The following is a 23615-nucleotide window of genomic DNA, read 5'->3' on the forward strand; positions in this document are numbered from 1 at the left end:
TAAAGTGTGATAGGTATTTCTCACACCGTTCGACAAGTTGTCACAATACTTCCTCCTTGTTTTGCTTCATGATGTCCTCAAAGCGTTGTCGATCATTAGCCGATAGTTCCTCTAGGGTCGACTTTGATGATGTTGCTAGTGAAGATTTTAATGAGATCTTCAGAACCGACCATTTAGGAGGTCGATTTTAGTATATCTAAATACCCTGGTCCCAGCGAAGTTGTCAAAAAGTGTGTTGGTGCCTTTTTGGGACAAACACTAATGATCCCTAGATCCCGCTCACAGGCAACGGGACCTTAGGGAACCTCTCTGTGAGGCAGCGAACCATCCGTGGTAGGTCACCAGATCGTCCGCGGTAAATAACACTACCTGCAATATAGTCTTGAATTCCATCTCTATGTTAGCACCCTTCTAGGGCCAAACAACAATGAATCCTAGAGCCTTAACGTGGTGTGCAGGACCTTAGGTTTGACTCTTCAAGGTGTCGGACGGTTGACGATAGTTCGCCGGACCGTCCGTGGTAGGGCCTCGGACTGTTCGTGGTAGGGCTCCGGACCATCCGCGGTAGGGCAACAGACCGTACGTGACAACACAGATAGCTCTTGGGTGAACCTGTATCTCACCCCCCTCCCTCAGGAGGGGCCTTGTTAGGAAAAGATCCTAGGTCATCTTGAGGTCGGTAGGCCACCCAAAGACGCTTCTAGACAACTGAGAGTCCAATAGAGGTGAATATTAATATAGAGAAACTATAACTAAAACTATGCTACATCTACTCATAACGCATGAATGATAAATAATATAGATAAATTGGTTCAATTGGATTGTCTTCGGGGGATTATTAATCGGTCGTACCCCTTTATATTTATATGGGATCTGGACCCCGTTTCTAGGCGAGATTCAACAGATTCTCACATATAGGTTAAGATAAGCACGCATGTGATAAAGTATTCTCGTTTGGTCGCAGACCGTCCGGACTAATCCGTGGAGCGTCCGAGCCACATAGTCGGATCGTCCGACTGTGCCCAGGTATTAAATATGGTGCTCAACAAGGTGATTGTTTAGTACCAGCTTAAGTTAAGAACCGATATTAAAGGTTTACTTTTTAGCAGTAGTTCTAGCTAAGAACAGATACTAACGGCTCGCTTTAGTACCAGATTATGCAACTACGACTAAATCATGTACTGTAATGAACCTCTCTCGAGTAGTGAATGTACTTTCAAAGCGTTGAGGTATAACTAAATTGCGTATATTCTCTCATACTTTAATCTTTTGGGTCAAAAATGATCGGGGCATGTACTTGAGTATGGCCTTAATTCAAAAGTCTCAAATTTCAAGTCCTTGCAAGTGTAATTTTAAACAGAAGATTTATTATTTGTTCATAATTCACGTTAAAGGCCCAAGAGATTCTCCACGTAGTCATGGTAGGGTTGCACTCAATAGAATGAGAAACTAACAAAGCTGGACCAAACGAGTCACGTTACTATTTACAAAGAGCATAGTGTACAATCGGGCGGGCGCAAAAGAGCAAAAGGTTATGGTTTAACCCAACAATATTGCGTTCGGTTAGAAAACTAGAAAAGCTCGATCAGGTTTCCGCCTTCCCTACCGTCTAACGGCGCAGCGACGAAGGGGTTCCAGTGATTAGAGACGTGACCCCCGCCGTGGTAGGCGACAACGCCAGCGCTTGGTCTCTCCTCGTCGAATGTCACCCATTCCGTTGTTGCCATCACCACCGCAGTGTTCGTCGACGTTGACCCCGCGTCCTTCACGTCCGCCGCCGCCTCTGCCTCTGCCTCTGCCTCCGCCTCCGCCTCCTCACCGCTTTCGTTCTGGATGTCACTCTCACTCATGAGGATCCGCTCGAGGTCCCGGACGTCGTCGTCTTTCAAGCGAACTAATGATGTCGGGAGCTTGCGCGCGTTGGCCACGCCGAGCTCGCGGCACAGGTCGAAGTAGGACGAGAGCTGAGCGCTCTGCTCCGCCGCCCGCCAGAGCACCTTCACCCCTGCCGCCATGACCTCCTTGCGGGTCGTCAGCATCGCCGGTCCGCCCTGAACGCCGCTGATGAGGAACCGCGCGATGCCGGTGCATATCTCGCCGTACACCTGGAAGATCTCGATGAGGACGCAATCCATGGCCTCGAGGACCAGCGGCACCTCCATGCCGTCGCCGTACGGGCGGATTTGTAGGAGCAGCTCGAGCATGAACTGTTTCTTCGCTATCCGATCAAGACAGGCCGTCTGGGGATCCGAGCACCTTTCGGCGTCGTCATCGCCGTCGGTGTCCTCCTGCGCGGCGAAGAGGGAGCGGTAGTCCAGAAACCGGAAGTAAGCGCGCACAAAGGCGGAGAAGGCCAGGGACCTGGCCGCCGCCGACGAGGACCGGTCTCGGAAGTCAGCGAGCTCGAAGGGGACGCGGCCGGCGCGCGGCGCGCGGCCCGAGCGGAGGAGGATGCCGTGCGCGATCATGAGCGACTTGAGCGCCACGACCCAGCACCGCGTCCGCCGCGCGCGGCGCGCCAGCGCCCACATGACGGGCCGGATGAACGTGGGCGACGAGCGCGCCCACGCGAACACCCGCGCGGCGCTCCGGTAGTCCATCCACCGGTCCTCGTGGCTCGTCGCGCGGATCACGGCCGCCTCCAGCTCCCGGTGGTGCCACGACGACGACCCGGCCCGGCGCGGGCGCAGGCGCGCCAGGAGCAGGCTCCTCCTGTCCTTGAGCGCAGCGGCGGCGCGGCGCCACCACTGCCGCACGGACGACGTCATGGCCGGACCCTCCGGCGCCTCGCGCCTGCGTCGTCGCCGGCCTCGAGGCCGTGCCACGGCGGGGTCAATGCGGTCGAGGACGGTCTCCCGCCAGCTTTTGAGGTCATTGACAGACAACTCAGCATGGTAAAGAAAGATGGAAGAGAGGCGTACCAAGAATGGCCGCCATTAATTGCGCCAATGAATGGAACGTTTGCACGCAGAAGAACGTGAACATAAAGGTAATCGTGAACGGCCGACACCTCAGGCTTTCTAAATTTCGCCACATCTCGGCTTGCTAGCAGAAACAGGTAAACAGCCTGCTTGCCGGCTCGGTGTTTTTTTTTTTGACAATTGCCAGCACATCCATGGCAGATGACAAACACAACCGCACAGCACTGTTTGGTTTGTTTGCTCATGTCAGCAACAAGTGTAGTCTCGTGACGAGACGAGGCGGGCATCAACGCAAGGTTTCGGTGAATGTTTATGGGGTTCCTTTTGAGATCAGCTCCTTCTCCGTTTGTGGGTGATAGGCTCTATTCTAGGTGTAACCGTGTAACTTAGAAAGTGGATATGGGCTACACTCGAAAAATGAGAGTGGTTCGTATTTTGGTTGTTGTGACACATGCGAATCATATCCTAGTGTCCGCAGAAATAGTAGTTAGTGAAGGGTTATACGAGATTTTTATTTAAAGTTGATAAGATTCTCAAAGATGGGAGGTGGACAATAATCATGGATAACCGAGACGGGGATGATAAGGCAGAAGGTGCGAATGAAGATGATCCTGAGAATCATGAAAATGATACGTTCCCTTTGGGGAGGCAGCGGATGTCATGGAGGATAATGCTTTCGAAAGTGATTCTTGGAAGCCACAGGATTGGGTGTTGGTCAATGGGATGGAGGTTCAACAAGAAAAGCAAAAAATTAGTGAGTTGGAGGCGGGAAGGGTTCTTGTTCCAGAAATTTTGGCTCATGATGAACCGATAGCTTTGGAGTCATTTATTTATGTTTGTGCTGATCAGGAAGTAGTGCCAGGAAATAGTTCTTTTGTGAGGTTTGTGATGGGATCTGATGAGCTAAATAAGGCCGATCAAGCTGCTGATGGCCATGATCAGGCATCAGGAGGGTGGCGCTTGCTGGTGGTTTATTCGGTGCTGACGGACTGAATAGTGTTGATGCTGGACTTCTGTCGGATCAGGTTCCAGCCATTCGGCCCTTTTGCTGGTGGTTTGGTTGGTGTGGACGGGTAGGCTTTGGCTGATGTCAGCCTTCAGTTTCAGCTTGCGATCGAGTCGCTCGTCGAGCCCATGAGGCCTGCTGCTAATTTACTCAACCACCAGAATGACTCATCGGCTCCTCTTCCTTTTCACGATATTCCCTGTCAGGTAGCTGATTATTCTGTTAATTTGTCAATTGAAACAGATGCACAGGAGAGTTCCATTCATCTGGGACAAGTTAGGTGCTGTTTGGTCCTTGTAATTGTAACGTATTCCGATTTCAGCTATAAGTGTTTTCATCTGATTTTGTTTGGTGCCAGCCGCCTGTGTAATCGGATACAAAGTAATCAGATACGGAACATACACTTTTGTTACCGCTCCTTCGGCTCTGTAATCCGATTTCAACTATTTAACTTTGTTAGTGTCGTGAACCAAACAAAATACGTTTTCGGTTACGCTGAATCAAATCACAGTGTCATCTGATTCCATTAATGATCCCAATACACAGATCTCCTGTTAGCAAAGACTACGCCGAGCTCCTTCTCCAGCTGCGCGGTCTGCTCCTCCAGATCGGCCAGTTCGTCGCCCCCCTCCTGCTTCTGCAGAAGAATCTGAACTTTTGCTCTGTAATCTCGATCCTGAAGAGATGTGAACTACATTCTACGCGTCCGCCAGGTCTGCCAGGTAAGAAATCTTGGTTATCGATCTCTATCTACCTTCTCTTCTACATCGTTTCTGTCCATCCTTTCTCTCTCGCCACTACCTTCTTTCCATCGTTCTGATGCGAGATTTTGAATATAAAAGGGAGGCTCAGGATTCGCCGTCTCACGATGGCGAAACAGTCTCTTTCATCTGGTCCGTTGGGTGGTTACCCAGAGAATTCAGAGTTGGAACGTTTTCTAGATTTGGAGCGATTGCATCGGATGAACGAATGCTTAGTCGCATCAACTAGTAAAATGGGTCCAGTTGTTCATGGAGTAGAGAATTTTCATGGAGGCCGTTTCTGGGCTCTTGCAAACAACTCCGATTCAGACTCAGATGTGGAACAAACCAGTGTTCTACCAAAGACACGACAATTGCAACAGTTGGCACCACCGGTATCATCAGTGGTTCCACATTATTTCCCAGCCGGATCTGTCCTATCTCCAGTATTGTCAACAACTTCTGGGCATAGGTCTGTTAGATCTTTTTCCTCGCCGATGTTGGAGTCTGCGCAGAAACGAAAAGATCGACGGCCTTGGAAGGGACGCATTCCAGCGCCTCGAGTGTCGCCGTGTTTAACAATGGGAGATGCAATCAGCAGGGCCAAAATCATACAGAAAAAAGCAAACTCTTGACCACGATCTGGGATTACTAAGATGCATTCTTCTTTGGATCAGCGACAGCCATCAACCGTAATTAGGAAAGAATTTCAAAATTCTTCTAATGGGCGTATTCTCAGGCGTAATGCTGGGTGCGTTGATGGTCCAGTGTCCTCTGTTTCACGTACAATGAAATTGGGCCCTCGTATGCCGTATAGGCCCACAGTTGGCCTTGTCTCCCTGTTTGCACGAACGGGCACCAATATTGGGGTGTCTAGGGCTCCTATTGCACGTGAGCACTCTGAAAACAAATCTTCCGTCGCCCCTCTGTCTTTCGCTGCTTCCTACGCTCAGGTGGCGGCTCGGTCCATGGAGGGGGGGAATCGCCAAGGAGCGGCTGGGCGGGGAGGTGCACAGGAAAGCCACGGTGGTCGCTCTTCTGGCCAAGGGCAGTTCGCGGGGCGCTATGGGTACAGGAGGCCGCTCGGTTCTTTCAATGGCCATCGTGGCGGCTTCGATCAGGCTGGGAGAGGCCGATCCAATTCCAACCTGGTTGGTTTTTCTGCTGGTTCGCGTGGTCGCTTTTCTGGAACTGGAACTTCATCGCATCTGGGGGGCAGTATCCGGGGTGGCAGGGGCCTCAATCAGCCGGTCTCTTTGCCATCAGTTTCAGATGCGCAGAAATTGGCTGGGGTAGCTGCTCCCTCCACTGACCTTTTGGCTCAAGCAGTGGCGCTGTTGAGCCAGGCTATTAACCCACCGACGCCTCAGATTTCCTCGGCTGCTGCTTCCGTGGTGCCTGGTCAGTCACATTTTTCTTTGGAAGATAAAGGAAAAGGAGTGTCGGATGAGCATCTTGTAGCCAAGCCTCCTGGGACAGTGAAACCAGCAGCGAAGGAGGGCAAGGCACCATACTGCTACAGGTGCCTTACTAAGGGGCATGTCATGAAGGTTTGCACAGCCAAACTCTATTGTGACATATGTCGATCTGAAGCACATAATACTGAGAGACGTCCGCAGTTTCGGGGAGATAAACCATCTGCATTAACGTGTGGTTACGCTGTGGATGGTTTGGGTTTTTTCTACATCCCTTTTGTTCATCAGCAGATTCAGAAGGTCGAAGCTCAGGCTGCTTCTGTGAGGGTCTCTGATGGCACGCTTTCTGAGGCTCAGATCATTTCTGAATTGGAAAGGCTGGTCTCCAGCAAGTGGAATTGGGAGGTTGTGAAAGCCGGTCCTAACTTGTTCAGGACATTTTTCCCGTCTCATGATGATCTAGCTCATATGTTAGAATGGGGAGCGGTGCATACCAGATACAATGCAGTGATGAAAATTGAAGAAGCATCGGGGAAGTCTCTTGCCAAGTCGGAACTCAAGAAAGTTTGGGTTCAGTTCATTGGAATTCCTCCTGATATGTTGCAGTTCAAGTTGATTTGGGCGGTAGGTTCAGTTCTTGGGGTGACCAAAGCGGTGGATATGAGTTTTACAAACAAATATAATGTTGGCCGTCTTCAGGTTTGCGTGCTTGATCCTAGCATCATTCCACAATTTGTGGATGTTGTGATTGGTGATTTTCTATACGAACTGCAGTTCCGGGTGGAAGAGAAAACGTTGGAGAATAATCCTGTGCCGATGGATATGGATGATTATGATAGTGGAGAAAATAATGCGAACTCATCAAATAATAATGCCCCAGATAATCATAAAGGGGGAGCTGCTCCTAATGTCATTCGGTCAGCTAGCAACATTGAAGGGGAACCAAAGAACAAGGATGTGAACGAAAAGAAAGTGGGGCTGCTAGGAGGGCAAGAGACAGAGGTACTCATGGACAGTGAGATAGAGGGATCCGAACTGGTACCAGGCTCAGGTGCTCCAGATTTGTCTTTTGGTGATGGGGCCGTAGTTAGCAAGATTTCAAGTTTGTTAACTCCTGAAGGCTTAGCACTTGCGGCAGTGCCGGAGGCAGTGGTTGGCTCCTCTGTCATGAAGAGAAGTAAGAGGAGAGCAGCATCAAGCGCAGGTGACTCCATTGTGAGAGCTTCCAAGCTTAAGGCTGCATGGAATTTGGACACTGCGTTCAGTGAAGGTATGGTGCACTCATCTTCTGTTACAAATTTTGATCACAATGAAGTTCTTTCAAACCTACAGTCATTAGGCTTTTCTTTCCATAATGAATCTGTTGGGTTACGCAAGTTTGTAGAATTTCTGGTTAATAATAAAAATTCTGGGCCTAGTTTGCAGGTTAGTCATGATGTTTTTAGTAGAGCTATAGAAAAAGGCGAGAGAGAGTTGTTAGAAGAAGCAGAGCTTGATAAGCTCATGTTAAGTAATCTCTGTAGCGTGGTTTTAGAGGAGGTGATGGACGCACACAGTGAGCATGAGGTTTTTGCTCATACAGTGAAGTCTCATCATCAGCCAAAATTTGGTAAAAATTCAGTTAAACTCTCTAGTATTTCAAAATGAAGGGCATTTTCTGGAATTCAGATGGTTTTAAAGACCCCAAAAAACATAGATTTGTGTCTGACCTGATTAAGGAACAAAATCTATCCTTCATTGCCATTTCGGAAACAGTACGTCGTTCGTTTACTGATCCGTTTTTGCGCAATTTAAGTGGAGGTAAAAACTTCTTGTGGCACTGTAAGGAGCCAGATGGTCGATCAGGAGGTATTTTGTTGGGTGTTGATTTGAATGTGTTTGATATTGGAGGGATTGACGAGGGAGAGTTTTATGTTAAGTTTACTCTGTGTAATAAGAGTGATGCTTTTAAATGGGTGTTGGCAGCGGTTTATGGACCTGCACAAGTGGATAAGAAGGAGCTTTTTTGGCTGAGTTGGTGCAGTTTACTAGTCATGCGACTCTGCCCCTCGCCATAGGCGGTGATTTTAATATTCTTAGGAATCAAAACGAGAAAAATAAACCTTTGACTGACCAACGTTGGCCTTTCCTTTTTAATGTCGTTATTGATGGGCTTAACTTAAAAGAGATAGAGATGTCGGGTCGCCAGTTTACTTGGGCAAATAACCTTCCGAATCCCACATACGAGAAATTAGATCGGGTCCTTGTTTCAACGGAATGGGATCAGAAATTTCCATTATCTTCGGTTGTTGCCCTCAACCATGATATATCTGACCATACACCGCTGTTACTGAACTCAGGGGAAGCCACATCTTGTCCCTGCCAACAACCTTTTAAATTTGAATTAGGTTGGTTGCTTAGGGATGGTTTTCATGATATGGTTCATGACATCTGGACAAATGAAGTCAGTGGTCAAACACCTATGGAGAAGTGGCAAAACAAAATAAGAAGATTACGTCAACATCTTCGTGGTTGGGCAAAAAACACCTGTGGTGCTTATAAAAAGGAAAAGAAGAATATTTTAAATAAGCTGGATTTGTTAGATAAGAAGGCGGAGTATGACAACTTGTTGGCACACGAGTTAGATTTAAAGCAGTGCCTTCAAAATAGATTAGCTGAGTTGTTGAGGGAGGAAGAGATTAAGTGGTATCAACGAGCAAAATCGACTCATTTGCTTCAGGGTGATGCCAACACAAGATATTTTCATTTGATCGCAAGTGGAAGGCATAGAAAGTCTAGAATTTTCCAGCTCAGGAACGGGAATGACGTGGTTGAAGGTGATGCCGAACTAAAAGGTATATCACTTCTTACTACAAGGGGTTGTTTGGACCGGCGCCAACTTCTGAGATTACTCTAGACGAGAGCCTGGTTCATGATATTCCTCAGGTCTCAGTGGAGGAAAATTCTTACCTTACTTCTGAGTTCAGTGAAGATGAAATTAGGAAAGCGATTTTCCAAATGCAGCATAATAAGGCGCCGGGCCCTGATGGCTTCCCGGTCGAGTTTTACCAAGCCTTTTGGGACCTAATTAAGACTGAACTTATGACTTTATTCGGGGATTTTCATGCGGGAAACCTTCCGTTATATAGTCTTAATTTCAGAACGATTATTCTACTCCCAAAATGCAAGGATGCCTTAACTATTCAGCAGTATAGGCCTATATGTTTACTGAATGTAAGTTTCAAAATTTTTACAAAAGTACTTACAAATAGGCTTTCTGATATCGCTAATAAGTTAATTCGCCCTACCCAGAATGCTTTCATTCCGGGGCGGAATATAATGGAGGGGGTGATTATTTTACATGAAACGATCCACGAGCTCCATCGTAAGAAACAAAGTGGGGTCATTCTTAAAATCGACTTTGAAAAAGCCTACGATAAAGTGAACTGGGCTTTTGTGCAACAGACTCTACGTATGAAGGGATTTTTCAGCGAATGGTGTAATTGGATTAATTCAATCATGACAAGGGGTCATGTTGGAATCAAAGTCAATGACTAGATAGGAGGAAATTTTCAGACTTACACAGGCTTGAGACAAGGGGATCCTCTTTCTCCGATTCTGTTTAACATAGTAGTGGATATGCTGGCTATTCTGGTTAACAAGGCAAAAAATGATGGACAATTTGAAGGTCTTATCCCGCACCTGGTTGACGGTGGTTTATCCATTCTGCAATATGCAGATGACACCTTGTTGTTTCTAGATCATGACTTGGCCAAGGCATCTAACTTAAAGCTTTTGTTGTTAGCCTTTGAACTAGTGTCGGGTTTAAATATTAATTATCATAAGAGTGAGTTGTTTTGTTTTGGTCAGGCGGAGAATGAGGAAGACAGTTATATTTGCCTATTTGGATGCAAAAAAGGGGTATACCCTTTCAAGTATCTTGGAATCCCAATGCATTTTAGGAAATTAAGTAATATTGACTGGAAGGTAGTGGAAGACAAAATTGAAAGGAAATTAAGTAGCTGGAAAGGGAAACTGATGTCGGTTGGTGGTCGTCTAGTTCTGTTAAATTCTGTTCTAACAAGTTTGGTAATGTTCATGTTGTCTTTTTTCGAGGTCCCAAAGGGAGTCCTAGAAAAAATAGACTACTTTAGATCACGGTTCTTCTGGCAAGGTAGTGATTACAAAAAGAAATATAGACTTGCTAAATGGGAAATTCTTTGCCAGCCAAAAGAAGTAGGGGGTTTGGGTATTCAGAATATAGACGTCCAGAACAAGTGTCTGCTAAGTAAATGGTTGTTTAAATTGTTGAATGAGGAGGGTTTGTGGCAAACTTTGCTTAGAAAAAAATATCTGAGTAGATACACGCTCACAAAAGTAACCTCAAAACCAGGTGACTCCCATTTCTGGGCAGGTTTGATGAAAGTGAAGGACACCTTCCTAAATTTAGGCTCTTTTATCTTGAAAAACGGGACTCAGATTAGGTTTTGGGAGGACTGCTGGTTGGGGTTGCAACCTTTAATGACCCAATATCCATTGTTGTATAATATAACGCGCAAAAAGAGTGCTACTGTAGCGTCGGTTTTCGAAACGGTTCCGCTTAATGTTTCTTTTCAAAGAGCATTGGTGGGTGAAAACCTGAGGTTATGGCATCTGTTGGTTCTCAGAGTAGCTCAGGTTGAGCTATGTGGGGAAAATGATATGTTCAAATGGGATTTATCTGTGACGGGTCTTTTCTCGGTCAGGTCAATGTATAGAGCACTCCTTAACAATAATCATGTGACTTATAATAAGACTCTATGGTCTTTGAAGGTACCTTTGAAGATAAAAATATTTATGTGGTAGTTAATTAGAGGGGTGGTTTTAACAAAAGATAATCTTCTGAGGCGTAATTGGCATGGTGATAGAAAGTGTGCCTTTTGTCACTCGGATGAATCGATTCAACACTTGTTTTTTGCTTGTCACTATGCTCAGTTCATATGGAGGTTAGTTTTTTGGAGTTTGGGTTTCAATCAACCGAGATCAGTTAGACACGCTTTTGGGAATTGGCTTTTTGGGATGCCTTCGAAAACTAAACATTTGATTATTTCAGGTGTTGCTGCTATATGCTGGGCTATCTGGATAAGTAGGAATGATTTAGTTTTTGACAAAAAACCCATGTTAACATACTTGCAGGTACTCTTTAGGGCGACGCATTGGTATAGGACGTGGGTTGTTCTTCATAAACAAGAAGAGGGTATCCAAATAAAGGAAGCTTGTCGACGGTTAGAGTGCACGGCTCTACAGATTTTCGCTCAACATGGATGGAGGTTTACAAATCGAATTGCTTCGTAGTTTTGTCTATGGATTGTGTGTCTTTTTCTGGTTATCAAACCGTGGTCTTCTATGGTGTGTTTCGGGAGGTCTGTCCCTCCATATGTGGCTAGTCGTGTGACTACTTCATGTAAAAAATTTTGGTGTATTGGCTAATCCTCCAAACGAGGAGAAGCTGGACTAGTATCCATTATCTAAAAAAATCTGATTCCATTAATGTTACCCCTCCGTGGCTGGAACCAAACACGACCTTATTTCGTTTGCCGAGGTACCCCGATCAGTACTCCAGGTTTTATGTAAAAAAATTTAATATTAAAGCTAATACGAGAAATAATGAAATGAGACAATTATCTTTACGGTCTCAATCTGATAATCAAGTATTGATGGCATTGGAGCCTTGGAGGAGGTGCTTAAGTCTAATTCTCTTACTAAAAGAGTTGAAAAGTTTAGTCAAGGGGAGTTCATAATAAGTGCTAAGAGGACTAATACCGAAGAAGATATATAGACCAAAGCCCAGCGCTTGGCTGCAAAGGGTAATCTAGAAATCAGTGAGTTATCCTTTATCCCTTTCGAAATTGGAAATCATTACTTCAAATTGTGAAAAGAATGGGATTATCCTTGGTACTAATGAAAATAATGTGTTACGATATGTGATTTCTATTAAAAATATTGAGATAGATAGGCTCATGGTTGCCGCAAAATCCTCATCTCCATATAACGTTAACACATTTAATGATGTCGAGGAAGCATAGTTAGATGAGTTATCCCAGATTACTGAAAGGTGGGATGACGATACCGGGTTGTGTCGATAAGATCGATGTTGAGAGCTTTCTGTTGCGCTGCGTAGAAAGAAGGCGAATAGGACTTTTGTAAAATGGAAGGTTAATCGTCCTTCCATAAAGCCTATTGCACCCTCTAAAATTAGTTTCAAATGAAGGGGTTTTCTTGAAATTATAGAGGTCCAGGGGATTTGACTAAACATAATTACTTATCTCAACTCTCCGGAGAACATAGACTCGACTTTATTGCTCTCATGGAAACGAGTCGTAGCTCTTTCTCGGATTCCACTTTGAGACATTTCTGTGGTGGTGTCGATTTTCTCTATCACCTCAAGGGAGATTAGGAGGGATGATGTTAGGTGTGAATCCGGGTGTCTATGACATAGGAGCCATAGACGAAGGGGATTTTATTGTAAGTCCCGCCTTCGAAATAAAGAAGATGATTTCATTTCGGCCACGTTTGTTGTTTATGGCCAAGCTCAAGATGATTTAAAGAACGATTTCTTAGCTAAATTTGCAAGTGCGTGTGTTGCTGAAACACACCTTTTATCATATGGGGGATTTTAATATTACGCGAAGAGTCAAAGATGAAAGTAATGAAAATTTTTACTATCGATGGCCCAATTTGTTTAGTGCTATCATAGAGAATTTAGGATTGCGGGAAATAGAAATGTTGGGACAACAATTTACTTGAGCGAATGACTTGGTTCCACCCACTTTTGAAAAGCTAGATATGGTGTTAATGAGCCCGGAGTGGGAAATTAAATTCCCTAACATAACAATTTAGGCGCTTGATAGATCTCGGTCTGATCATACGCCTTTATTACTTAATGGCAAAGTTCCCACGAGCATGGAAAATCACTCTAAATTTAAATTTGAGTTATGTTGGCTTATTAGAGAGGGCTTGTATGATATGACTAGTTAAGGGGGTGGGCAAAGAACTCGACCGAGTCAATAAAAAAGGAGAAGAAACAACTTTCTGAGTTGATCGATGACCTCGATAAAAGGCGAAAATTACTTTCTTATCACCTAATGAGTTGAACACTAAAGCCTACGCCAATGAAAGACTAGCTAGCATTATGAGATAGGAAGTTTGGCTCTTCCAACGTGCTAAGGTCAAGCATCTTCTTGAAGGGGATGATAATACAAAATATTTCCATCTAGCGGCTAATGGCAAGCAACGGAGACCAGATTACTTTAATCCCAAAGAAAGACAACGCAATTAAAATCTAGGATTATAGACCTATATGCTTACTTAATGTTTCATTCAAAATCATTACTAAAGTTCTCACAAATAGAATAGGTCTAGTAGCAGACAAAATTGTCAGCCCCTCTCTAACAGTTTTATGCTCGGTCGTAATATCCTTGAAGGGGTTATTATGCTTCACGAATCCATCCATGAACTACAGATGAAAAAGTTAGATGGTGTTATTCTTGAATTAGACTTTGAGGAGGCTTATGATAAAGTAAAATGGAATTTTCTCCAGCAAGCATTGTGTATGAAGGGTTTCTCTCCACTTTGGTGTGCTTGGATCCAAAAAATAGTTTTTGATGGTCATCTTGTAGTTAAAGTGAATAATGATGTAGTCCTTTATTTTGTACTTTTAAGGGCCTTCGTCACCAACGTGCTTGGGACAAAAAGTCTTTGTTGTTGTTGTTGTAAGGGCCTTCGTCAAGGGGATCCTCTATCGCCAATATTGTTCAATATTGTTGCTGATATGTTAGCAATTCTTTTCACAAGAGCAAAAGAGGAAAATTAGTTCCATGGAATTGTACCGCATTTGATTCCAAGGGGTTTGTCTATCCTTCAGTATGCTGATGATACAATGATTTTTCTTAGACCACAATCTTAATCATGCTTGGAATATCAAACTACTTCTGACTGTATTTGAGCAATTGTCCTGTCTAAAAATAATTTTCCACAAAAGTGAGCTATTTTGCTACGGGATGGCTAAGGATCATGAGTTACAATATTCAGATTTATTTGGTTGTACAATTGAGTCAAAGCCTTTCAAATATCTTAGAATTCCTATGATTTATTGAAAATTGTGAAATAGTGACTGACAGTGTGTCATAGACCGATTTGAAAAGAGACTGAGTACGTGAAAGGCCAAATTTCTATCTTCAGGTGGTCGATTGGTCTTAATTAACTATATGTTAAGTAGTTCGTCTATGTTCATGATGTCTTTTTTTAGATCCCGGCGGGCGTTTTGAAGAAACTGGATGCTATTCAGTCCAGCTCTTTTTAGCAGTGAGGAAATGGTAAAATGAAATATAGGTTGGCCAAGTGGCACACCATTTGTTAGCCCAAAGCGATAGGAGGTTTAGGTGTTTCCAATTTGGCTGTAAAAAATAGTTGCCTACTCAGCAAATGGCTATACAAATTACTCAATGAAGATGGGGTGAGGCAACAATTACTTTAAAATAAATATATAGGAGATAAATCCCTCACTCAAGTATCTAGAAGACCGGGTGATTCACACTTCTGGTCAGGTCCAATGAATATTAAAGATCAATTCCTTAGCTGGGTCACTTTCAAGTGAGGGATGGTCAGACTACCAGATTCTGGAAGGATAAATGGTTAACCGTCGACCTCTTAGAGAATAATTTCTAAAACTGTTTAATATAGTGCGTAATAAATCGACCTTGGTTGTGAAAGTGTTTTCAGATACAAATTTAAATTTATCTTTCTGCCGAGCAGTCATGGGTATTAAATTAGTGGAATGGCACAATATGTTATACTTGCTATCTATGATTAATTTGATTTCAACTAAGGACAAATTTGTTTGGGACGGTCATAAGAATGTAATTTTCTATGTCCAATCTATGTACCATATTTTGATGAGTAGCCCCAATAAAAGTCGGAATAAGATGCTTTGGAAACTTAAGCTCTCCTTGAAAATAAAAGTTTTTTGTGGAATTTAGGCCGGTGAGCTATTATCACTAAAGATAATTTAGCTAGAAGATGTTGGAAATATAGCTGTCGGCGTTTCGACCCCGGGGGGTCCCTAGACCGACGAGTAAATTGTCGCTGCGTGTCCCAGCCGAGATGGGTCGGCGCGAGACGGAGACACAAGGAGGGAAAAACAGTAAGGGGAAACCTACGGCCTCATGTTGTCCTGCGCCCAGGGCGGATGCGCTTGCAGTAGGGGGTTACAAGCGTTCGCGAGGGAGAGAGAGAGAGAGAGGGGGCGTGAGGCTGCCCGTTCTCCCGCGCGGCCACCTTTTTCGTATGAGAGCTCTAGACCTTCCTTTTATAGACGTAAGGAGAGGGTCCAGGTGTACAACGGGGGGGGGGTGTAGCAATGTGCTAACGTGTCTAGCAGAGAGGAGCTAGAGCCCTATGTACGTGCCGACGTGGCTGTCGGAGAGGTGTTGGAGCCCTATTCATATAGCGTCATGGCCGTCGGAGGAGCGCTTGAGCCCTGTAGAAGCACAGCTGTCGAGGCTGTCGGATCCATGCTGACGTATCCTTGCTTCCATAGGGGGCTGAGAACCACCGTTGTCATGGAGCACGCGGGGTGCCACCATTACTTGTTTTACCGGGGCGAGCCAGATGGGACGCCGGTCTTGTTCCCCGTAGCCTGGGCTAGCTAGGGGTAGGGTAATGATGGCCTCCCCTTGTGGCGTGGTCGGCCCGAGCGAGGTGGTGACTCCTCCGAGGTCGAGACTGAGTCCGAGCCTGGGGGGTCGGGCGAGGTGGAGACCTTCTTCCGGAGTCGAGGTCGAGTCCGAGCCCTGGGGTCGGGCGAGGCGGAGACCGTCTTCCAAAGTCGAGGTCGAGTCCGAGCCCTGGGGTCGGGCGAGGCGGAGACCGTCTTCCGGAGTCGAGGCTGAGTCCGAGCCCGGGGGTCGGGCGAGTGAAAGGGAAATGTGCCCTTGGGCCATTTCTAAGTATTTTGGTGATTGAGTGCCAACACAAATGCTTTTGTGCTAATCTATGCAAAGGTGTGGACAAAGTGCAAAACATGTCAAAAGGTATGTTTCTAGACTTAGTACATTATTTTATGGACTAATGTATTGTGTCTAAGTGCTGGAAACAGAAAAAATCGAGTTGGAGAAGAGATGGCTAAGTTCAGCCAAATCTGCTCAGTCTGGGTGCACCGGACTGTCCGGTCATGCACCGGACAGTGTCCGGTGTGCCAGGCTGGCTCTGGCGAACAGGCTGCTCTCGGGACTTCGACGGCGGTGTACGGCTAAAATTCACCGGTCTGTCCGGTGGTGCACCGGACTGTCCGGTGAGCCGTTCACAGGCGAACTCGTCGCTCTCGGGAAACCATCAACGGCGTACGGCTAAAATTCACTGGTCTGTCCGGTGGTGCACCGGACTGTCCGGTGAGTCAATGGTCAGCCGGGGCAACGGTCGACCGAGGGTTCCGCGCGTGACGCGTGGGCGAGCCAACGGTCACATTGGTGCACCGGACTGTCCGGTGTGCACCGGACAGTGTCCGGTGCGCCAACGGCTCTCAGACTCCAACGGTCGGCTTCGCCAAATAAGGAAGGAGATCTGCACCGGACAGTGTCCGGTGGTGCACCGGACTGTCTGGTACGCCAGACGACAGAAGGCAAGATCTGCCTTCCAGGATTGCTCTCAACAGCTCCTAGCTGCCTTAGGGCTATAAAAGGGACCCCTAGGCGCATGGAGGAGCACACCAAGCATTCTTACAACATTCCTAAGCACCAAGACCTCGATTCCGCGCATTTGTTTCTTTGTGATAGCATATAGAGCTCTAGTGGAGTTGTGAACTCATTGGGTTGTGTTGCGAGCTCTTGTTGCGACTTGTGTGCGTGGTGACACTCTGATTTTTGTGTCTTGTGTGCGTTGCTAATCCCTCCCTTGCTCCGTGCTTCTTTGTGAACTTCAAGTGTAAGGGCGAGAGACTCCAAGTTGTGGAGATTCCTCGCAAACGGGATTAAGAAAAGCAAGCAAAACACCGTGGTATTCAAGTGGGTCTTTGGACCGCTTGAGAGGGGTTGATTGCAACCCTCGTCCGTTGGGACGCCACAACGTGGAGTAGGCAAGCGTTGGTCTTGGCCGAACCACGGGATAACCACCGTGCCATCTCTGTGATTGATATCTTGTTGGTTATTGTGTTTTGTTGAAGACTCCTCTCTAGCCACTTGGCGGTTATTGCGCTAACACTTAACCAAGTTTTTGTGGCCTAAGTTTTAAGTGTTACAGGATCACCTATTCACCCCCCCTCTAGGTGCTCTCAATTGGTATCAGAGCCGTTCTCTTCGCAAAGGGACTAATCGCCCGAAGAGATGGATCCTAAGGGGAAGGGAATCGTGATCAACGATAAAGAGAAGGAGTCCTTCGTCAACGAGCCGAAGGATGACAAGCCTACCGACTCGGGCTCGGGTCACAGACGCAAAGATGGGAAGAAGAAGAAAACGAGACGCATCAAGGAGATCGTCTACTACGACGACAGCGATGAGTCTACTTCTTCCCAAAAGGACGACGACCACAACGACTACGAGAGAAGGAAACCGGTTAATTCGAACTTTTCTTTTGACTACTCTCGTATTCCGCAAAGTACAAATACTCATTTGCTCTCCATTCCACTTGGCAAACCTCCTCACTTTGATGGAGAGGACTATGGATTTTGGAGCCACAAAATGCGTAGTCACCTATTCTCTCTCCATCCGAGCATATGGGAGATTGTGGAAAGTGGAATGAAGTTCGATAGCTCGGATAGTCCTATTTTCATTAATGAACAAATTCATAGAAATGCACAAGCTACTACTGTGTTGTTAGCCTCCTTGTGCAGGGACAAGTACCATAAAGTGAGCGGCTTGGACAATGCCAAGCAGATCTGGGACACCCTCAAGATTTCTCATGAGGGGAACGACGTCACCTTGCTCACCAAGATGGAGTTGGTGGAGGGCGAGCTTGGACGATTCACGATGATAAGGGGCGAGGAGCCAACCCAAACATACAACCGGCTCAAGACCCTTATCAACAAAATAAGGAGCTACGGAAGCACGCGATGGACGGACCACGACGTCGTCCGACTGATGCTAAGGTCCTTTACCGTTCTTGATCCTCATTTGGTGAATAATATTCGTGAGAATCCCAGGTACACCAAAATGTCGCCCGAAGAAGTCCTTGGAAAATTCGTAAGCGGGCGAATGATGATCAAGGAGGCGAGGTACATGGACGACGCACTGAATGGTCCAATCAATGAGCCTCAACCCGTTGCTCTCAAGGCAACGAGAAGCAAGGAAGCGTTACCTAGCAAGGTGGCGCAAGTTGAGGCGGCAGGTCTCAATAATGAAGAGATGGCCCTCATCATCAAGCGCTTCAAGACGACGCTTAAAGGTCGCAAGGGACAGCCAAGCAAGACCAAGACGAAGGGGAAGCGCTCATGCTTCAAATGTGGTAAGCTTGGTCATTTTATTGCTAACTGTCCCGATAATGAAAGTGACCAGGAAAAAGGGAACAAGAGAGAGAAGAAGAAGAGTTACAAGAAGGCCAAGGGCGAGGCACATATCGGAAAGGAGTGGGATTCGGATTGCTCCTCCTCCGACTCCGACAATGAAGGACTCGCCGCCACTGCCTTCAACAAGTCATCCCTCTTCCCCAACGAGCATCACACATGCCTCATGGCGAAGGAGAAGAAGGTATGTACTCGGGATACCACTTACTCTTCTTCAAGTGATGATGATTCTAGCGATGAGGAAATAGATTACTCTAGCTTGTTCAAGGGATTGGATAGAAATAAAATTGATAAAATCAATGAATTGATTGATGCCTTGAATGAAAAGGATAGGCTTTTAGAAAAGCAAGAGGATTTGTTGTATGAAGAACATGATAAATTTGTAGAGGCACAAAAATCCTATGCTTTAGAAGTTAAAAGAAATGAAATGCTTTCTTATGAACTATCTACTTGTCATGAAACCATTTCTACTTTAAAAGGTGTTAACAATGATTTAAATGCTAAATTAGAAGTAGCAAATAAATCTAATTCTTGTGCAGAACATGTTATGATTTGCACTAGGTGTAAAGATTTTGATATTGATGCTTGTAGTGAACACCTAGTTTCAATTTCCAAATTAAATGATGAATTAGCTAGTCTTAATGCCCAACTTAAGACTAGCAAAAGTGATTTCGATAAGCTAAAATTTGCAAGGGATGCCTACACGATTGGTAGACACCCCTCAATTAAGGATGGACTTGGCTTCAAGAGGGAAGCCAAGAACTTAACAAGCCATAAGGCTCCCATCTCTGCCAAGGAGAAAGGGAAGGCCCCTATGGCTAATAGTGTGCAAAAGAACCATGCTTTTATGTACCATGACAGGAGACAATCTAGAAATGCTTATAGGAGTTATAATGCATATGATTCTCATGTCATGTTTGCCTCTAGTTCTTCCTATGCGCATGAAAGAAATGTTGTTCATAATATGCCTAGGAGAAATGTTGTTAATATTCCTAGGAAAGTTAATGAACCATCTACAATATATCATGCTTGCAATGCTTCATTTGCCATTTGTAGAAAGGGTAAGAAGGTAATGGCTAGGAAGTTAGGGGCCAAATGCAAGGGTGACAAAACTTGCATTTGGGTCCCTAAGACAATTGTGACTAACCTTGTAGGACCCAACAAGAGTTGGGTACCTAAGACCCAAGCCTAAATTTGCCTTGCAGGTTTATGCATCCGGGGGTTCAAGCTGGATTATCGACAGCGGATGCACAAACCATATGACGGGGGAGAAGAAGATGTTCACCTCCTACGTCAAAAATAAGGATTCCCAAGATTCAATAATATTCGGTGATGGGAACCAAGGCAAGGTAAAAGGGTTAGGTAAAATTGCTATTTCATCCGAACACTCTATTTCTAATGTGTTTTTAGTAGAGTCTCTTGGATATAATTTGTTGTCTGTCAGTCAACTATGCAAAATGGGATATAATTGTCTATTTACAAATATAGATGTGTCTGTCTTTAGAAGATGTGATGGTTCACTAGCTTTTAAGGGTGTACTAGATGACAAACTTTATTTGGTTGATTTTGCAAAAGAAGAGGCCGGTCTAGATGCATGCTTAATGGCTAAGACTTGCATGGGCTGGTTGTGGCATCGCCGCTTAGCACATGTGGGGATGAAGAACCTCCACAAGCTTCTAAAGGGAGAACACGTGATAGGTCTAACCAATGTACATTTCGAAAAAGATAGACCTTGTGCAGCTTGTCAAGCAGGGAAACAGGTGGGAGGCTCTCATCACACCAAAAATGTGATGACAACATCAAGACCCTTGGAGATGCTTCATATGGACCTCTTCGGACCCGTCGCCTATCTGAGTATAGGAGGAAGTAAGTATGGTCTTGTTATAGTTGATGATTTTTCCCGCTTCACTTGGGTATTCTTTTTGCAGGATAAAACTGAAACCCAAGGGACCCTCAAGCGCTTCCTCAGGAGAGCTCAAAATGAGTTTGATCTCAAAGTGAAGAAGATAAGGAGCGACAACGGGTCCGAATTCAAGAATCTTCAAGTAGAGGAGTTCCTTGAGGAGGAGGGAATCAAGCACGAGTTCTCCGCTCCCTACACACCTCAGCAAAATGGTGTGGTAGAGAGGAAGAACAGGACGCTCATCGATATGGCGAGGACTATGCTTGGAGAGTTCAAGACCCCCGAGCATTTTTTGTCGGAAGCCGTGAACACGGCTTGCCATGCCATCAACAGGGTCTATCTTCACCGCCTCCTCAAGAAGACTTCATACGAGCTGCTAACTGGTAACAAACCCAATGTGTCTTATTTTCATGTATTTGGGAGCAAGTGTTATATTCTTGTGAAGAAAGGTAGAACCTCTAAATTTGCTCCCAAAGCTGTAGAAGGGTTTTTATTAGGTTATGACTCAAATACAAAGGCGTATAGTGTCTTCAACAAATCATCGGGTTTGGTTGAAGTCTCTAGCGACGTTGTATTTGATGAGACTAATGGCTCTCCAAGAGAGCAAGTTGTTGATCTTGATGATGTAGATAAAGAAGACATTCCAACGGCCGCGATACGCACCATGGCGATTGGAGATGTACGGCCTCAGGAACAATTGGAGCAAGATCAACCGTCTTCCTCAACTATGGTGCATCCCCCAACCCAAGATGACGAACAGGTACCTCAAGTGGAGGCGCATGATCAAGGGGGAGCACAGGATGTTCAAATTGAAGAGGAAGAAGCACCTCAGGCACCTCCAACCCAAGTTCGAGCGACGATCCAAAGGGATCATCCCGTCGACCAAATTTTGGGTGATATTAGCAAGGGAGTAACTACTCGTTCAAGATTAGTTAATTTTTGTGAGCATTACTCCTTTGTCTCTTCTATTGAGCCTTTCAGGGTAGAAGAGGCCTTGCTGGATCCGGACTGGGTGTTGGCCATGCAGGAGGAACTCAACAACTTCAAGCGCAATGAAGTTTGGACACTGGTGCCTCGCCCCAAGCAAAATGTTGTGGGAACCAAGTGGGTGTTCCGCAACAAACAGGACGAGCACGGGGTGGTGACGAGGAACAAGGCTCGACTTGTGGCAAAAGGTTATGCCCAAGTCGCAGGTTTGGACTTTGAGGAGACTTTCGCTCCTGTGGCTAGGCTGGAATCAATTCGTATTTTGCTAGCATATGCCGCTCACCATTCTTTCAGGTTGTACCAAATGGATGTGAAGAGCGCTTTCCTCAACAGGTCGATCAAGGAGGAGGTGTACGTGGAGCAACCCCCTGGCTTCGAGGATGAACGGTACCCCGACCACGTGTGTAAGCTCTCTAAGGCGCTCTATGGACTTAAGCAAGCCCCAAGAGCATGGTATGAATGCCTTAGAGACTTTTAAATTACTAATGCTTTCAAGGTTGGGAAAGCCGATCCAACTCTTTTCACTAAGACTTGCGATGGTGATCTTTTTGTGTGCCAAATTTATGTCGATGACACAATATTTGGTTCTACTAACCAAAAGTCTTGTGAAGAGTTTAGCAGGGTGATGACACAGAAATTCGAGATGTCGATGATGGGCGAGTTGAACTACTTCCTTGGGTTCCAAGTGAAGCAACTCAAGGACGGCACCTTCATCTCCCAAACGAAGTACATGCAAGATTTGCTAAAGCGGTTTGGGATGAAGTACGCCAAGCCCGCCAAGACGCCGATGGGAACCGACGGACACACTGACCTCAACAAAGGTGGTAAGTCCGTTGATCAAAAAGCATACCGGTCCATGATAGGTTCGTTGCTTTATTTATGTGCTAGTAGACCGGATATTATGCTTAGCATATGCATGTGTGCTAGATTTCAATCCGATCCTAAGGAGTGTCACTTACTGGCTGTGAAGCGAATTCTTAGATATTTAGTTGCTACGCCTTGCTTCGGGATCTGGTATCCAAAGGGGTCTAACTTTGACTTGATTGGATATTCAGATTCCGACTATGCTGGATGTAAGGTCGATAGGAAGAGTACATCAGGGACGTGCCAATTCTTAGGAAGGTCCCTGGTGTCGTGGAACTCTAAGAAACAAACTTCTGTTGCCCTATCCACCGCTGAGGCCGAGTACGTTGCCGCAGGACAGTGTTGTGCGCAACTACTTTGGATGAGGCAAACCCTCCGGGACTTTGGCTACAATCTGAGCAAAGTCCCACTCCTATGTGACAATGAGAGTGCTATCCGAATAGCGGAAAATCCTGTTGAGCACAGCCGCACAAAGCACATTGACATCCAGCATCACTTTTTGAGAGACCACCAGCAAAAGGGAGATATCGAAGTGTTTCATGTTAGCACCGAGAACCAGCTAGCCGATATCTTCACTAAGCCTTTAGATGAAAAGACCTTTTGCAGGCTGCGTAGTGAGCTAAATATCCTAGATTCGCGGAACTTGGATTGATTTATAGCATACATGTGTTTATGCCTTTGATCATGTTCCTTATGCATTTTGTTGCTTACTATGGTGCTCAAGTTGTACAATCACTCCCCGGACCTCACAAGTCCTTGTGCAAGTGATGCACATATTTAGGAGGAGTTATGCTACAACTTGACCCTTTGAGACTAACCGTTTGCTTGAGTTTGCTTGATTTAGTCTCAAAGGAGTTTTGAAAGGGAAAAGGTGGACTTGGACCATGTAAGACTTCCACTGCACTCCGATGAGAGGGTAACTAATTCCAATTTCATCTCACGTCTTCTTATTGCCTTTGTGTTCTCATTTGAAGATTTTGGTGAGGCAATGGGGTTAAGGGGCCAAGATTGATCCCGTTTTGGTGCTTGATGCCAAAGGGGGAGAAAATAAAGGCCAAAGCAATAGATGGATCAGCTACCACTTGAGAAATTTTGAAAATAGTAGAATAGAGGTAGTATAGAGCTTTTGGTTTGTCAAAACTCTTTCATTGGAAATTTTGAAAATAGTAGAATAGAGGTAGTATAGAGCTTTTGGTTTGTCAAAACTCTTTCATTGTCTCTTTTGTCAAAAGTTGGCCTCTTGTGGGGAGAAGTATTGATTATGGGAA

General features: G+C 45.5%; 1 protein-coding gene across 1 annotated transcript; it reads right to left on the minus strand.

The window, feature by feature from the left end:
* Positions 1-1459: 1459 nt before the first annotated feature.
* Positions 1460-3084, minus strand: LOC100280691 (uncharacterized). Its single transcript, NM_001153610.2, has one exon. It carries the CDS (start codon positions 2766-2768, stop codon positions 1572-1574), a length of 1197 nt encoding a protein of 398 aa, NP_001147082.1. The 5' UTR covers positions 2769-3084; the 3' UTR covers positions 1460-1571.
* Positions 3085-23615: the final 20531 nt, after the last annotated feature.

Source organism: Zea mays, chromosome 2, assembly GCF_902167145.1.
Source record: "Zea mays cultivar B73 chromosome 2, Zm-B73-REFERENCE-NAM-5.0, whole genome shotgun sequence".
Lineage (NCBI taxonomy): Eukaryota > Viridiplantae > Streptophyta > Magnoliopsida > Poales > Poaceae > Zea > Zea mays.

What these genes read in the sequence shown, in the direction of transcription:
- LOC100280691 (NM_001153610.2), bottom strand. Translation starts at nt 2,768, where the DNA reads ATGACGTCGTCCGTGCGGCAGTGGTGGCGCCGCGCCGCCGCTGCGCTC.